At 41.9% G+C, this 16,589-nt stretch overlaps 1 protein-coding gene across 2 annotated transcripts in view; it reads right to left on the bottom strand.

Moving 5' to 3' along the window:
* The window catches only part of tmx3b (thioredoxin related transmembrane protein 3b), a 151,145-nt gene extending 136,621 nt beyond the window's left edge, over nucleotides 1-14,524 (bottom strand). The window contains exons 1-3 of one of the 2 annotated variants that reach the window (XM_085993443.1): nucleotides 14,444-14,524; nucleotides 14,242-14,296; nucleotides 3,840-3,879 (exon numbers count right to left, since the gene is read on the bottom strand). In XM_085993443.1, the coding sequence (XP_085849569.1) occupies nucleotides 3,840-3,879; nucleotides 14,242-14,296; nucleotides 14,444-14,489 (141 nt within the window). In that variant the 5' untranslated portion in view covers nucleotides 14,490-14,524. The remainder of the gene's footprint in view (nucleotides 1-3,839; nucleotides 3,880-14,241; nucleotides 14,297-14,443) is intronic. The other variant, XM_085993442.1, reaches the window with a different exon arrangement.
* Between the last annotated feature and the right edge of the window lie 2,065 nt (nucleotides 14,525-16,589).

Below are 16,589 nucleotides of genomic sequence, written 5' to 3'. Positions count from 1 at the left end.
CATTCGGCAGGATGCTCGCAAAAACCCGCTCAAACCGCCTTACACAGGTCCATGCCGCGTCATCTCGTCAGGTGACATGTCCTTCACAGTCGACGTCGGCGGTAAGCCTGACCACATCTCCATCGACCGGTTGAAACCGGCGCATCTGGATCTGAGCGAACCAGTCGTCACCGCTCAGCCGCCTCGTCGTGGTCGTCCACCGTCGACTGCCGGTCCAGTACAGCCACAGTCATCCGCCGAGTCGCCAGTGCCCGCCTCACCGGGTCGACCACAGCCGGCCTCTTCTACTCCGCCTGTGGCGTCATCACAACCACAGCCAACGGACAGTTTGTCTTCTAGCGTTCCGTTCCAGCTGCCGGGGTATCGCAGTCGGTCGGACAGACTCGTCAGACCCCCTTCTCGCCTTACCTTCTCTGTTAAAAGCAATTCTGGGGGGGGGGGGCGCATGTGGCGGAACCACCAGAGGATTACGGACAATTGTATATAATTCCTTTTACAGCAATGTAGTACAGCTGGGGGCTGCACCTTTAATGTATCTGTTAACCGTACTAGGGCTTCTTTCCTGTACTCCGCGCGATGGCGTCATGCCGTTCGTCACGTGATCTCTCAACGGCGGGAAGAACGTGATGGCGTCATGATGTCAGAGCTCAGAACCTTCTAGCAGTAGAGCTCGGAACCTGCTAGCAGTTTCCAGAGAGGCTTTCAAGCAGACCAGATCTATTTGCATTGTATCCTACAGTTTTCTGTGCAGCTTCGTTTGTTCATTAAATTTTATTGTTTTTGATTTTCTGAGTCGATCTCAATTCTTCGGCTAGGAACCCCAGGTCCTACAATAATCTTCAATTGCAATTTGGTGTTTGTGCTGAATTGCTTGCTCAGGACAGCATGAAACCAAGCAAACTAAAATTTAATTTGGAAACCAAACATCCTACCCTCAAAAGATAAACCGTGACAGTTTTTCAATGAAAGGGCTTTCAAATGAAAGGACAGCTGGAAGTAATCAAAGAGCCCAGTGCTACCCTTGGCGTTCTGTTCTCCATATTATAAAAATGATAGAGGCACTGGAGAAAGCGCAAAAAAGATTTACTAGAATGATACCAGAACTGAGAGGTTATACCCATCAGGAAAGATTGAACAGGCTCGGGCTCTTATCTAGAAAAAAGACTGAGGGGTGACACGATAGGGTAGACGTAGAGATGTTTCCACTTGCATGGGGGGGGGGGGGGGGGGGTGGAAATAGACGAAAACTATGGGCCATAAGTATAAGATAGTCACTAATAAATCCAATAGGGAATTCAGGAAAAACTTCTTTACCCAGAGTGTGTTTATAATGTGGAACTCGCTACCTACCATAAGAAGTAGTTGAGGCGACTAGCATAGGTGCATTTAAAGGGAAGCTAGATAAGCACAAGGGAGAAAGGAATAGAAGGATATGTTGTTGGGGTAAATATGGGAAACATATTTATTCTTCTCACTGAGATAAAGATGTCATCAAGTTTTCTTATGTTCGTAGTATAGTAATGATACTGTGCTACTGAATAATCTTGAACACAAACAAAAATTTGATGATTCAACTTTGTCTCAGTGAGTATGATGAGCCTGTTGGGTAGCACTGTGCTATTTATGTTGCTTTCTGTCTTAAGCAATATGTTATATTAGCTGCGAAAATGAAATCCTCTTAATTTTTCTTAGGAACTTGGGAGCCATGAATGGGGCACAGCAAAAAAACTTTGGGGAATCTCTACTCTACACAATGATAGATTGGGGCAGCATTAAAAGACTGCTAGCACTTACACCAGTCTTGCAAATTTATGCCAAGAATGGAAGAACTGCTACGTCTGCATCTCAACACTATACCAATCCAGAAGAAAACACGTCGGCCCAGAAATTCGGGTCTCCACGGGTGAGTACGCACGGGGTACTCACCCGTAGGCCCAACGGAAGTGCCGGTTTCGTGCATGCACTGCGCGTGCGTGGGAAACTGGAACTTCCGTTCCCTTAAAGGAAGGGGTTCAGAGGTTGAACGCGTGCGCCGGAGAGACAGCACGTGCGCATGGAACTTACGGTTTTTTTGTAGGTTTCTCTGGGAGGGCAAGTCTCCAGGAGTTACACATGTAAAAAGCAGGCGCAAGGCCTGCTTTTAACAAGGTAAGTGGTGAATTAATTTAAATTAAAACATTTTTCCCCACAGGTTTATTATTTTTAAATACTTTAAAGGTAAGTTTATTTTTTAGCCCCGTTAGATAATGTAATAAATTTTTTCAAAAATTTAAATTGTTTAAAAGTTATTTTGTGTAATTTATAGTTATTTTAAAAATGCGATTTAAAAAAAAAAATTATTTGAAGTTTTAGTGATGTTTTGGGGCTTATAGTATTTATAGTTTTGACAGCGCTTCGTCAATTTTATGAATGAAGCATTCCCTGCTACCATTGGCTCTCCATGGCCCACGTGATCCCAGGGGATGCATCGAACTAACTGCGCCCCTGGGATACGTAAGCACTGCGCGCCGGCAGTTGGAGGAGGCCCAGGGTCGGAATCCCACGCGGGCCCACAGCACAACGGCCGGCGCGCTAGGTAAGTGCAGGTCGGAGGCTTGCACCCGTGGGAAGCCTCCGACCCGAATTTCTGGGCCATCATCTTCTTTTGCCTATAAAATTCTTTCCCTATAAAATTCTTTCCCAGACATTATCACTTAAAACACCAGGGCCTAGAAATGTGTCTTGGGCAGTGGCGCACAATGGGCAGCACGGGATCGGCTGCTCGTTATACACAGAGCCTGTTATTCAGTTCCATTGCAGTCACTTTAATCAGTTGTACAAAGTATAGGTCTTGCGCCACTGCCAGAGATGAATTTCTACTCCATACCTTGTATGCAAACCGTTAACCATCATTTGCTGAATCAGATTTGCTGATGCATACATTAGAATATGGAAAATTAGTGAACTGCTTATTCATAGCCAAAAACAATTGCTCCAGTTTTAACAACCATTGGTGTCAATTTTGAGACAGCTGTCCCCATTTGCATGGTTATGCAACTTAAGAAATAAAACATAATTGCAACCCTTCCTCCTCAACTGTGGTTTCAACAGCCAGTAACATCCAGCATAAAAAGTGTTTTCTCAGGAGTAAACTGAACTGGTTACTGTCTGAGAAATACAAATAGAATAGGATTTTTTTAAATATATGTTTTAACTTTGGGATAAGACTTCTTAAACTAAAAAGACTACTGGACTGCTATCCATTCACATTTTATAAAAGCAGTATGTACTTGGTTACTCTGATGTTATCTTAAAGATCAATAGCCTACATGGAAAAGGAAAAGGATTTAGGTGTCAAAATCAAAAATTCCTGAAGATCTGTACACCCATGATTTGCATGTTGAGCTGTTGTTGTGTCAATGCCTAGGTTTGTCCAAAAACCAAGGATGTGAATATAGTGGGGTCATTCTTTATGCAATAATAAATTAGCAAAAAAAGTCTGCTTGTGCATAGTGTTGTGAAGAGACACTTAATATTTAGGTCACAGCCCATTTCAGACAGTAAGCAGTCTAACCCTTTCAGTTCCACACACACTCGCACATGTAGAATGGTAAGCATAACATACAGCATCAGTGGATAGATGAAGTGTGCCCTGTATAAACAACACAAGCATCTAACTGAAAAACAAGCTACTCTTAATCCTCTAAAGATCATCATCAACTGTAGTGTTATTTTTGGTGGTGGATGCAGTCGGAAGTAAATAGCTGCATTGGAAAATGTTCACTAAAATTATATCGACATTAAGCATGCTGCATTTTGTTTTTAAATTTTAAAAAAAGGAAAAGGAAGTCCATACTTACATCTACTAACCAAATTTCATCTTCTCTATTTTCTTTAAACCTGCAATAAAATCATCATGTTGTCAACAAATACAGAATTATGTTTCTAATACAGATTATATCCAAGACACCACACTCTTAATCTTTTCGGAATGAACGGAAATTCCAGTTTTTATTTCTGTTATTGATTGTAGATACTCTACACATCTGATCAGCGATGGCGGTCTATGGTATGAATTCACAAAGGCCAATTTCTGAACCTCTAGGGGTGAGCAAGGTACAGGAAACTTTGTGCTATCCGGCACCGATGGGACCGAGCTGTTGCCGTTCCCTCAAAACTGCCGGACAAACCAGCGTTAATGTTGAAGCATAAGGAGCTTTTCAGCTCCTTATCTGGCAACAAATACTGTTGCTTAACAACAGCTTCTAAACAGTCGGCCGTACCTTGGAAGCGTCTCTGTCGCTTAGCAACAGCTTCAGAGAGACTTTGCAGAGCCTGACTGTTGAAAAAAAAGCCACGAGAAGAAAAAAAACTTAACAAAACAGCTCCTGATTTTTGCCGGTGGCTCGAGCTTGCCGGACATTTAGCCTCCGGATAACACAAAGTTTCCTGTACAGTGAAAACCAAGCAGGACTATTTCTACAGCCAAGTTGGACATAGCAAGACTTGCCGTTAATCCCAAAGTATATTATACTGGGTGCACATACCCTGGTTACCCCGAGTGCAGTTAAAACGGACTCTACTTTGCCATTAGGAATCTTTCACAAGTGAAAACACCTGGGACTCAATTAACCATCAAGAAGTTCTACGGGAAGGTACAAGCTTTGGAAATGTTTGTCTCACTTTAATACCAATTCTGGAATGCTATACAGACAGCATCTATCGCCCAGTGATAATTCATGTGCATGTACCACTGTCATGTTTCAATTGTGTGAATCACTCCACTGCACAATGAATGCACCTTCCCAAATAAACTCAACCTGATTAAGAAAAACCCTGCAATTAAGTCCTGAAAACTAAAGGGTTACTGTGCAAGCTCTGTAATTTTAATAATAAAGTTTGGGGAAAACGGGAAACAATTCAGGGATTTCCAACATATGCAGCTCATCCTACCTGAAAACGCAATGGCATGGCATGCACAATTACAGTGAACAGGTTACATGAAACATCCAGGTCATGGGGATTTATTTTCTTTACTGGTAAAGGATCATGCAACAGGCTAGAGCGGATGTGTAAGCTCATAAATGTTTCTTTTAGTAGTGATGTGTCAATAACATTTGGAAGCCAGTTCCTTCAAAACCAGAATATGCCTGTTGTGTTCAAGCGTGAAAAATTAGGTCATAACCTCTCTCTTATATAAAGTATATATGGTCATATCCTGAGGATACAGTCGTCAAGAATGCAATTTTTAAAAAAGGACAACACACAATATGCTGTTTCCAGGTAGCATCAGGGCTGATGAAAGATTTCCAGCACTAAAATGACAGTGGTGTTATTCTGCAGCACCAACTCTCACGCAAGTGTATGAAGCTGCTACAGGACACACAGAGGCCCCTCTCTTTCTTTCCTCCCTACCCACCAACATACATCAGAGCATCTCCAGGTCCCACTCCAGGGGCTTGAGCACAAAAGCTAGGCCGACACTCCAGTGCTGCACTGTCGGAGTGTTGCACTGTCGGAGGTGTCGTCTTTCGGATGAGACATTGAACCAAAGCAGTTTGCCCTCTCAGGTGGGCGTAAAGGTTTACATGGAACTATTTTGAAGACGGGCAGGGGAGTTCTGCCTGGTATCCTGGCCAATATTTACCTCTCAACCAACACCTAAAAACAGATTATCTGGTCATGAACAAATTGCTGTTTGTGGGACCTTGCTGTGTGCAAATTGGCTGCTGCATTTCCTACACTTTATTGACTGTAAAGCGGTTCGGAATGTCTTAAGATCGTGAAAGCTGCAATATAAATGCAAGTCTTTCTTTTTTCAAGAGAGGAATCAAAACACTGGTTCTGCACATTCAGAAGACACTTCACTGAAATTACAGGATATTAAACGCGATAGGTTTAATTTTTTAAATATGTGCATCGAAACATACAGGCTAATATAGCGTATATGTACTTTCCTTGGGCTAGTATTATATTCAGACAGGATTGCCTAGTGTCCCCCCCAATGGTTCAATTTATTTAGTGAGTCACTGCCCTCCTGGGTTAGGGAGAGTAAAACCATGTTCCTGATCCTGAGCACCATCATCAAACTCTCCTGGAAGGATGCATGTATAGATGTCGTGTGAGGGTAGGACTAGGCTTAGCTACGATGTCCTCCAAAGTCAAATGGCCAACCAAAACTCACCATCAAGGCATGAACACATGAATAATGACCACTGGGTGAGGTACCAGAGAGGGAATTCAGCACCTGTGGAGCCATTGTTACAAAATGGAGTCAGTGCCTTGAGGATAGGAGGACAGGAAATTGGCATTAAAAAAATTCTACATAAATGTTTTCTCCCCTTTAATAACCAGCTTGAGCTTTGCTCTCAGTTTACAATGTCTTGAACCCAACAAACTTGCAACACTTTCAGGCATCTGTTACTCTATTTTGAATACACAAAATAGGTTAACATGGTACTGTCACCACAATAGGGTGACTTTACTATAGGAGAGTACATGGGGTGCTATTGAAGTGTATCAGAACAGTGAGAAGATTCAGATGTTCTTTATAAATTATACAGGCTTCAGACATAATTGGGGTAATTTTAACCTGTTTTCAGTGGGAAGTAAAATCTGATAGGTGAGTTGCCTGTATTACACCCAGACGACCCCCACCACCCCATAAACCTGACTGGCGGCTAGGTTAGAATTACCCAGAATGAGTCAGGAATCTCAGGCATTACGCTCCTGTGGCAGGGCTTTACCACCAACAGCAGAAAATGAGCAGTTCTGCAGATTATCCGAGACTGGATCACTCATGGACCCACCATGCACAAACTATGCATGGCACAGTATGCCTACTCAAGCTCCACCCATTGTAGTAACACAACTCCTAGCAGTGTACAAGAAATAGCTAGACGGTGCTCATTGAGTAGCCCATGCCTCACCCTAAACACACGCTGTTCCACATACCTCTGGAGCTTGCAATTCAGTGCTGTTGCCCCTATTATTTGCTCTCCAGTGAAAGGACCCAATTAAGATGGAATTATTAGCCCGAACCCATTATTTTTCTTCTCCTGCCCACAACAATCTAGATTAGGATCTCCCTACACAGGGAAGTGCAAGTACACACCTATGTCTCCACGGTGCAGCATGCTTTAGCTTTCCAAAAAGAGTGGCACTCGAGCAAGGCAGTAATTGGAAAAGTAAGCAACACTGCACTAGGTCAAGCCGATGTCCATTTCAGGATTTACTAACTTGCTGCTCGAGTTGAGTAACAATAACTAATTTCTAATTGTGCTCAATTGACAGATCTGATGTGACATGATCTGAATCACAACACCATCACCTCCCAAGTTCCCCTTCAAGTCACACACCATCCTGACTTGGAAATATATCGCCATTCTTTCATCGTTGCTGGGTCAAAATCCTGGAACTCCCTCCCTAACAGCACTGTGGCAATACTTTCACTACACGGGACTACAGAGGTTCAAGGCCTTGCCAGCGACACCCACATCCCAGGAACGAATAAAAAACCATAGCTAACTATTGTTATGTACCTCACAACCCAATCAGAATGGTTATCCTTTAAGCCACTAGCATTTGAAAAAAAAATCATTGAAGAACAAATTCAGTTATTTAACACTATTGGTTTCTAGTCAACCTGATAGGCTAGAAACCAAATCTCAACCTTATCCCACCCTACTGCTGTAATCTTCTCCAGTCCTACATCCCAGCATACACCCTCTGCTTTTCCATCTTTGGCCCACTGTACGAATTTTCCCTTCCCCAATCATCAGTGGCAGAGCCTTCAGCCTCCAGACCCCTGCATCACTCCAAAGTCACTCTGCCTTCCTACTGTCATCATTTTGAAAAGTCTATCTCCTTCCCTGTGCCTACAATCACCACCCCTAACTTTCTGCACAATGTCCTCCAACCCTCTTGTAAATGATCTTGGGTTGTTTCATTGTCTGAAAGATGCTATATAAATGAAAGTTGTTGTTATGTACTGACTTTCAGCAGCAGTACCAAATGCAATTATAACTCACATCGAATAAATGTTCCACTCACAATTATAGTGTTCCACTCACAATCTGCCACGTTAGCAAAACTACATTACTGTACCAAATTTATACAAAACAAGAAACAAATAGATACATTGTATAGAAAGGAAGCTAAACATGCTGAGACTTTAAATTTCTCACGTATTGAATATGGTATTTATTCCAAAACTTCCAATATTCTCTACCAACTGACTGAAATATACTATCTTACTAACAATTGCCAACCTTGGCTCAGTGGCAGCTCCCACAAATTGGAATCAGAAGGTCAGAGGTTCAAGCCCCACTCCAGACACTTCACATCTTCTCTTCTTAGGCAGTCCCTCGGAACCGAGGATGACTTGCTTCCACATTAAAAATGAGTTTGCAGGTGACTGATGAGTCCAATGCGGGACCTACAGTCTCTGTCACAGGTGGGGCAGACGGTGGTTGAAGGGGCGGGTGGGTGGGGTGCTTGGGTTGGCGTGCGCTCCTTGCGCTGCCTGCGCTTGGCTTCCGCTTGCTCCCGGCGAAGAGACTCGAGGTGTTCGGCGCCTTCCCGGATGCTTCGCCGGTGCGATGCTTTAGCACATAAGCTACACTGCACTGTCGGAGGGGCCATTTTTCAGATGAAACATTAAACCGAGGCCCCATCTGCCCTCTCAGATAAACATAAAAGATCCATGGCACTACTTAAAGAGCAGGGAAGTTCTCCCAGTATCTTGGCCAACATTTATACCTCAACCAACACATCTGGTCATTTATTTAAAAGCCGTTTGTGAGACCTTGCTGTGCACGAATTGGCTGTTGTGTTTCCTACATTACAACAGTGACTACACTTCAAAAGTACCTTGCACATTAAACTCATCACAGAAAGTCAAGTCTAGTAATTAATAGCATAAATACCATTATAACAAAGTGATCATTGTAACTAAATATTGGGAAGGCTGAAGCCATTGGCTTTGGACCACGCCACAAACTCCGTTCCCAAGCCACCGACTCTATCCTTCTCCCTGGTCACTGTCTGAGGCTGAACCAGACTGTTTACAACTGTGGTGTCCTGTTTGCTAATATTTCCTTATGTGGTTCGGATAACACTCCAGTGAAACTCCGAGACGTTTTACAACATTAAAGGCACTATATAAATGCAAGTTGTTATTGTTAATGACTGCCAATCAACCTCACAGGCCTAAAAAGTGAATATTTAAACTGTGGAGTCATTCCTTCAGGTGGTGAAATATTTTAGGAGATTTTTAAAATGTCAAATTAATTTAATTTTTTTTTTTTAAACTTTTCCTTTCCGTCTTTTTCTTTTCTCTCTTAATCCAATCTTTCTTTCCCTCTCTCTATTTCTCTTTCTGTGCTTGATTTGACATTGAATTCACCCACTCTAATTTACTCCCCTTCTCAGTCCTTCCTCCGTTTATTTCTCAATCCTTAAATCTCACTGGTTAAGGAGATGCCCCGTTGGTCCTGTTGTTCACCAAGGTCCCAGATGTCCTGTTGTCCTCACCACTCCGTTAGCAACTCGCACTTCAGGCAGGTTGAGACGCAAATTTTTTTTGAAGCTGAATGCTGCAGAAAAAAGTCGCGAGATGCCCTGCTCCAGCAACATCTAGCCCAATGCGTGCAAAGCTGGACATGACAAAAACTGCCACATGACTAGATTTTTCTTTCTCGTGAGTTTAAAAAACTGTTATTCTGTGGTCCTGGGGTTAGATAATACAATACCCTTAGATACATACTAGACTTTCATATGGTTTCTGATATCAACCATTTTCATGATTTATTTTTTGCTGCAACAGTAATTGGCGGACACAGGAAAAGTTCTGAAGTGCTCTTTTTGCTGTGGCCCATGACAATCAGAAGGAAGGAAAAAACCAAACTTAATATATGAGAGTCAGAAGCTTGAACCCTGGTTGATTTTTTTTCTCCACATCCTTTCTCAGAAACACTGATCAAATGTAGCACCTTACCCAAGATCAACTATCTTAGCATAGGCCAATAATTCAATCTAACAACTTGTTTGTCCCACTCATCAGACTATATGGTGCATTTACCCAGGGAGCCATTTAGAGACCTTATACTTCAATATTTGCAAACAATATTCAATTTAAAAACAGAGCTGCTGGGGAGACTTTGAACTGCTTGCTTTGATGTAACTCTTGAGGTGTTTACATATAACCAATTTTAGCCCTTAAATATATTTATACCATGAAAGCATTGAAAAATCTAAGTGATTACTAAAACACATTTAGTTTTAAAGAGATGCTATAGCTATTTGCTTCTACAGAGTTGGAGCAGTATAGACAATCCAACAACATAGTCACATACATAAGGCCTCTCAGTGAAATGCATGCCTACTCCTTTTCACCTCTGCAGCACTACTTACACAAGATTTTTTGAACAGGAACCAAGACATCAAAGCAACTAAAATGGACGACAACGTAAAAACAGGAAATGTTTCACAACTTTGCTGCACCCAAGAAAGAATTCATTTATATTTCAGTGCATAACTTACAAAACCAAAGCATGTTTTCCTTTGCAGTAATTAACCATCAAAGTGTGAAGAAGAATACATTACAAACTTTAAAGCAAATTTACAAATAATATGAAGTTAAATCCCATGCCAAGTTATTCTTCCAGCCAACAGATTGCTACAACACTTGGGATATGAAGAATCATTGAAAAGTCTTCCACAACAGGATTCTCTCAAAGTAAACCCTTGCCCAAGAGTCCACTTTGGTTTCATCATTGCAACTAAAATACCTCCATATTAAGCTGTGATGCACACAGGACATCCTAAATCAGCACTGGATGTGTTCTGTTGATTTACACATCTTAAGCCACTTTTGTACTGTTGGTTGTTTAGGTTGAATTCTGGGAATCTGCCAACTGTGAACCATTTACACTACTTAATCCTATTCTCTTATCCTGGGGTGGAATCATAGACCCAGTTGTTTTCTGGGTCTGAAATTCTGCCACCAGGATAAGAAAGCTAGATTTAGTAATACAAGCACAGGGAATTAGCTCACCCTGCAGACCATTTACACATCATTGGGCACATAAACAATGGAAAGTTAAGCTCTACTACAGCCCTGTTTGTATAACAGTGTTTAGAATAGTTTCATAAAACCATAGAAATATCAGCACAGGAGGGTACCTTTCAGCTCACTGAACCAGGACTGTACCAGTCCTAACTCATCAGCACTATCTATTCTAATCCCATTATCTTGCTCTTCTCTGTAGCCTTTGATATATTTTCCCCCAATCGAATATTTACTTTAGTTCCCTCTTAAATGCTATGATCGACTCTGCTTCAACAGCCACTCACAGTAATGAATTTTATATTCTAATAACCTGATGCATAAAGAACATTTCTTCTAACCATCCCCTTTATGTTTTCAGTAGTAATCCTAAATGTATGCCCCATTGTTACCCATTCACCAACCAGTTGAAATAATATTCTATTTACTGTCCCTAACCCTTTCAAAACTTTGAACACTGCTTTTAGATCCTTCCCATACCCCTTCTGTTCTAACAATTTAATGAAAACAGCCCTATTTTTGTAAGTCTGTGATCCTACCTATATCCTTTCATCCCTGGTATCATGATAGTAAATCCACATTGCAGCTTTTTCATCCCAATACTTTTTGGATACCAAAAAATGCACACAATGCTCCAAGTGTGCTCTGACCGTGTCTTGTACAGATTTATCATCACCTCCTTGCTTTTGTAATTGTTGCCCTTTTACATAAAACACAGAATGCTATTTGCCCTTTTTCCAATTGAAATTCTTGTTTTAAAGTTTATTTAGGTTATAGTTCCATTCTTAGTCCCCCCCCCCCTCCACCCCGAAAAAAAATTCACTTGTTCATCCCGCCTACTGAGACACCAGCGAGTTCACATGTGACAGCAGGGTTTGGATTCTGCTATTATTGCTGCTGTCAATCAGATCCGGAAAGAATGTAATTCTAATTTATTTACAATTAACTGAATTTGCCACATATCACCCATTTCCCTAACCAGTCAATATTCTTCTGAAGGCCCGTGTTCTTCCACACTGTTTGCTATGCTGAGTAATTTGTTGTCAGCAAATTTTAAGATTAGTCCCATCTGCATATAATTTATGCATTATTATCTAGTCATTATCACATTGCCGTTTGTGGGACCTTAACAGCAAATTGGCTGTCACGTTTCCTGCATTACAACAGTGACTAACTACACTTCAAAAAAATAAAAAGTACTTCATTGGCTTTAAAGCACTTTGGGACGACTGGAGGACGTGCAAGATGCTACATAAATTCCTTTTTTTTCTTTCTTATATGAAGAGAGGTACCAAAGATATCCTTGGGGCACACCACTAACCTCTTCCCAATCTGAAACCATACTCTTCGCTTTCCATCCTTCATCCATGCTGCCGCTTTACATTTAATATAAAGGGACCTTAACTTTGTAACAAGTCTCATGTGGCACTTTAAGTCTTTTTGGAAAGTCTAAATACACCAATATCTATCTCCTGCATTCTCCAAGTCTACAGACTCTAATTTCCCCAAAGAATTCCATTAAATTAGTCAAGCATGACAAGTCTGTGTTCACTATTTTTGATTATCCCATCTTTCCAGTCTACAAACTTTGTTTTTTTAAATTAGCACATTCAGAACCAATTGCAATTCTACAGAAATTATTTCAGTGTACTTAGAACATATTTGACAAAGCAACATGACCCTCTCTGCTAAAATCTTCAACTGATATCAATTATTTGATTCTATGAAGTAGTACTCAAGGAAAGTCACACAAAAACTGTAACTGTGACCTCAATAACTACAGGTTATCTTTTTGGGGTAAATGCTTAGTGGGTAGATGTGATGCCATCAAGATCAAAAGGGCCAATGTTCAATTCAATAAATCAACCAAGGTATCAGTTTGAATGCTGCATTGGCCATTGCACTCTAGTCAATGGAAGGGAAGAGGGGGGGGGCGGGGGAGGAAAGAAGAGGAGAGACAGCTGCCAATCTTAAGTCAGTAAGAGATATGATTTTTGAAGGGAAAATGTATTGTGTATTAAGACCACTTTTATTCTGGGCCTTAACATGGATATATTTTCTTTAACAGCAAAGCAAAACTCATTCACTTGAATGATATATAGCAGGATATATTTCCAACAAGGACACTCAAAGCAACACTCCCACAAAGTGAGCAAAATCTTCATAGCAGCCATGCTGTGTTTTAGCATTACCGTATTAACATGCAGGACACAGCCAGCCACCAGCCCGAATCATTGTAACTTTACATATACAGACACATGTAAATAGTTTACTGCACAATAAAGACAGCTCATATTTAAAATAAAGTCATCACATCTACTGCAAGTAGACTCTAATTAGCACAGCTGCCAACATACATTGCACGAAAAGGTTCCTGCAGCTGTTCTCATCCAGTCCTCCAGCTGTAGCTACAATATCTAAATTCATAAAATATCATATTCCACAATCCTTGCAAATTGTACACTATGTAAATAGTATATTCATTGCAGAAACATGCATATGCAGTTATACTGACTGCTGTCAGCAGTGATGCACAGAACTGTCCCCTGAAACAAACGCACTGAAATCTAATAGGGTGAACTTCACATACATTATAGAATGTAGACTTGACTACAGTAATTCCACAGCTCCAATTTGGATTTTGCCCTGCAAAGATAAATGACAAAACTCTATACGAACACAACTTACTGTCGTAATCACATCTGGCATGGCAACAAATTAACTACCATTTAACACAGTCTGATCTATCTCACTCCAAGCGGAGTAACTCATTTTAGAGATATTTCGCTTCACAAAACTGCAGCAGGAAATTCTTCCTCCCTATAGGAACATTACTTGACCAGTGATTTTCAAACGCTTTGGCCTGGCTGTGATTTACATATAGCTTGAGGGGAACTGAAAGTACCCACAATGCGTCTTCAGGAGTTCACAGCATCATCTTTCTTATATTCGTTTGACTCCTGGTCAGTATTGCAATTACCCCCTCCCCCCCAAAAAAACTGTGCGGGAATTAATATGCATTTAATATAAAACACAGACACAAATTGCATTTTTGACAAATGCACATGGTTTAGGATTGCTTTAAATAAAATGTTTCACCCTGTTGAGTTCGAGTGAGTAGTTTCCTATCTTGTCTAATACAAGCGTGACAGACACTATATCACTCTCCACACACTCAGTGTGCGACTACTTACGATTCATCCAAATCTATAGCAAAGGAAGACACCGCAGCGGTCCGGAAAACGACCACTGCAATAGAAAGAGAGACAAAACACATCTAAATCAAAGGCACCGAGGAAGCTGATGAATTGTTTTGATTGTGTTTTTATCCTTCTTCCTTTTAAACCGAAAGACATTCAGTAATTCAGGGACCACAAGCCGCCCCGCGGCGCTCACCTCCACACAGCAGCAGCACAAGCTGCGCCGCCGCACTCGCTGCCATTTTGCTTGTGAGGAGAGGCTGAACCGAGCCCTTCTGCGCACGCGCGCTCACTCTGCAGCTCCTCCGCTGTCATGGAGACGAGGCCTAGTACTGAGGCTTAAACGTAGGTGCTAACTTTTTTTTTTAAATGATGTAGCTTATCATGTTTTTTTTTTAAATTCAGTTGCAGAGGTATTAGCATTTGAGAAAATGTTACCAATTACATTTTTGATCTGAAAGTCAGGAAGATTCTTCTCTTCTTAGGCAGTCCCTTGGAACATAATAAGAACATAAGAAATAGGAGCAGGAGTAGGCCAATCGGCCCCTCGAGCCTGCTCCACCATTCAATAAGATCATGGCTGATCTGATCCTAACTGCCAATCCACTATCACAGAACCATCTCCTGAATCTAACAGAATTAGACACACGAAATAGGAGCAGGATCAGGCTACACGGCCCCTGGGCCCGCTCCGCTACCCACAGGGCCATGACCGATCCGAACCTAGACTCATGTCCAATTCCTGCCCGCTCCCCGTAACCCTTAATTCCCTTTACTTCTAGGAAACTGTCTATTTCTGTTTTAAATTTATGTAATGATGTAGCTTCTACAGCTTTTTGGGGCAGCATATTCCATGGACCTACCACCCTCTGAGTGAAGTAGTTCCTCCTCATCTCAGTTTTGAAAGAGCAGCCCCTTATTTTAAGACTATGCCCCCTAGTTCTAGTTTCACCCATCATCGGGAACATCTTCCCCGCATCCACCCGATCCAATCCCTTCACAATCTTATATGTTTCAATAAGATCGCCTCTCATTCTTCTGAACTCCAATGAGTAGAGTCCCAATCTACTCAACCTCTCCTCATATGTCCATCCCCTCATCCCTGGGATTAACCGAGTGAACCTTCTTTGTACTGACTCGAGAGCAAGTATGTCCTTTCTTAAGTATGGACACTAAAACTGTACGCAGTATTCCAGGTGCGGTCTCACCAATACCTTGTACAACTGAAGCAATACCTCCCTATTTTTATATTCTATCCCCCTAGCAATGAAAGCCAACATTCCATTGGCCTTCTTAATCACTTGCTGCACCTGCATACTAACCTTTTGAGTTTCGTGCACCAGGACCCCCAGATCCCTTTGTACTTCAGTACTTTCCAGTTTCTTGCCATTAAGATAATAACTTGCTCTACGATTTTTCCTGCCAAAGTGCATAACCTCACACTTTCCAGTATTGTATTCCACCTGCCAAATCTCTGCCCACTTACTTAGCCTGTCTATGTCCCCTTGCAGGTTTTTTATGTCCTCCTCACTCACTACTTTCCCTCCCATCTTAGTATCATCTGCAAACTTTGATATGTTACACTCGGTCCCCTCCTTCAAATCGTTAATATAGATTGTAAAGAGTCCGAGGATGACTTGCTTCCACATTAAAAATGAGTTCGCAGGTGACTGATGAGTCCAATGCGGGACCTACAGTCTCTGTCACAGGTGGGGCAGACGGTGGTTGAAGGGGCGGGTGGGTGGGGTGCTTGGGTTGACGTGCGCTCCTTGCGCTTGGCTTCCACTTACTCCCGGCGAAGAGACTCGAGGTGTTCGGCGCCTTCCCGGATGCTTCTCCTCCACTTTGTGCGGTCTTGGGCCAGGGATTCCCAGGTGTCGGTGGGAATGTTACACTTTTTCAAGGAGGCTTTGAGGGTGTCCTTGAAGCATTTCCTCTGCCCACCTGGGGCTCTCTTGCCGTGCCGGAGCTCCAAGTAGAGCGCTTGTTTTGGGAGTCTCGTATCGGGCATGCGGACAATGTGACCCGTCTGTTGTATCTATGCTTTAATACGTTAAATCAAGCATATAGATACGTCGAATTAAATCAGAGTCAGGCAGACAGGCTTCTAACTGTGATCTTTACTTTATTGGTAAAATGGCTGACTGCAGCTTTCCCGGGTAATTCCCATAATGCAATGCGCATTACATTACCGTATTAACTGGTTTTAAACTCGCACATTACATTACCGTATTGACTGGTGTCAAACTCGCAATCAATACACGACATCCCCCTTTTCCTTTTGTTCCTATCGCCATTTCCCTTTGGTTTCTCTGTCGAGCTTTTTGCACAATACCCTCTTC

This window comes from Somniosus microcephalus, chromosome 7 (genome assembly GCF_052327205.1).
Source record: "Somniosus microcephalus isolate GS21.2 chromosome 7, FLI_Smic_1.0, whole genome shotgun sequence".
Taxonomy (NCBI): Eukaryota; Metazoa; Chordata; class Chondrichthyes; order Squaliformes; family Somniosidae; genus Somniosus; species Somniosus microcephalus.
The sequence above is the reverse complement of the archived record's forward strand: the minus strand, read 5'-3'. Positions and strand labels throughout refer to the sequence as shown.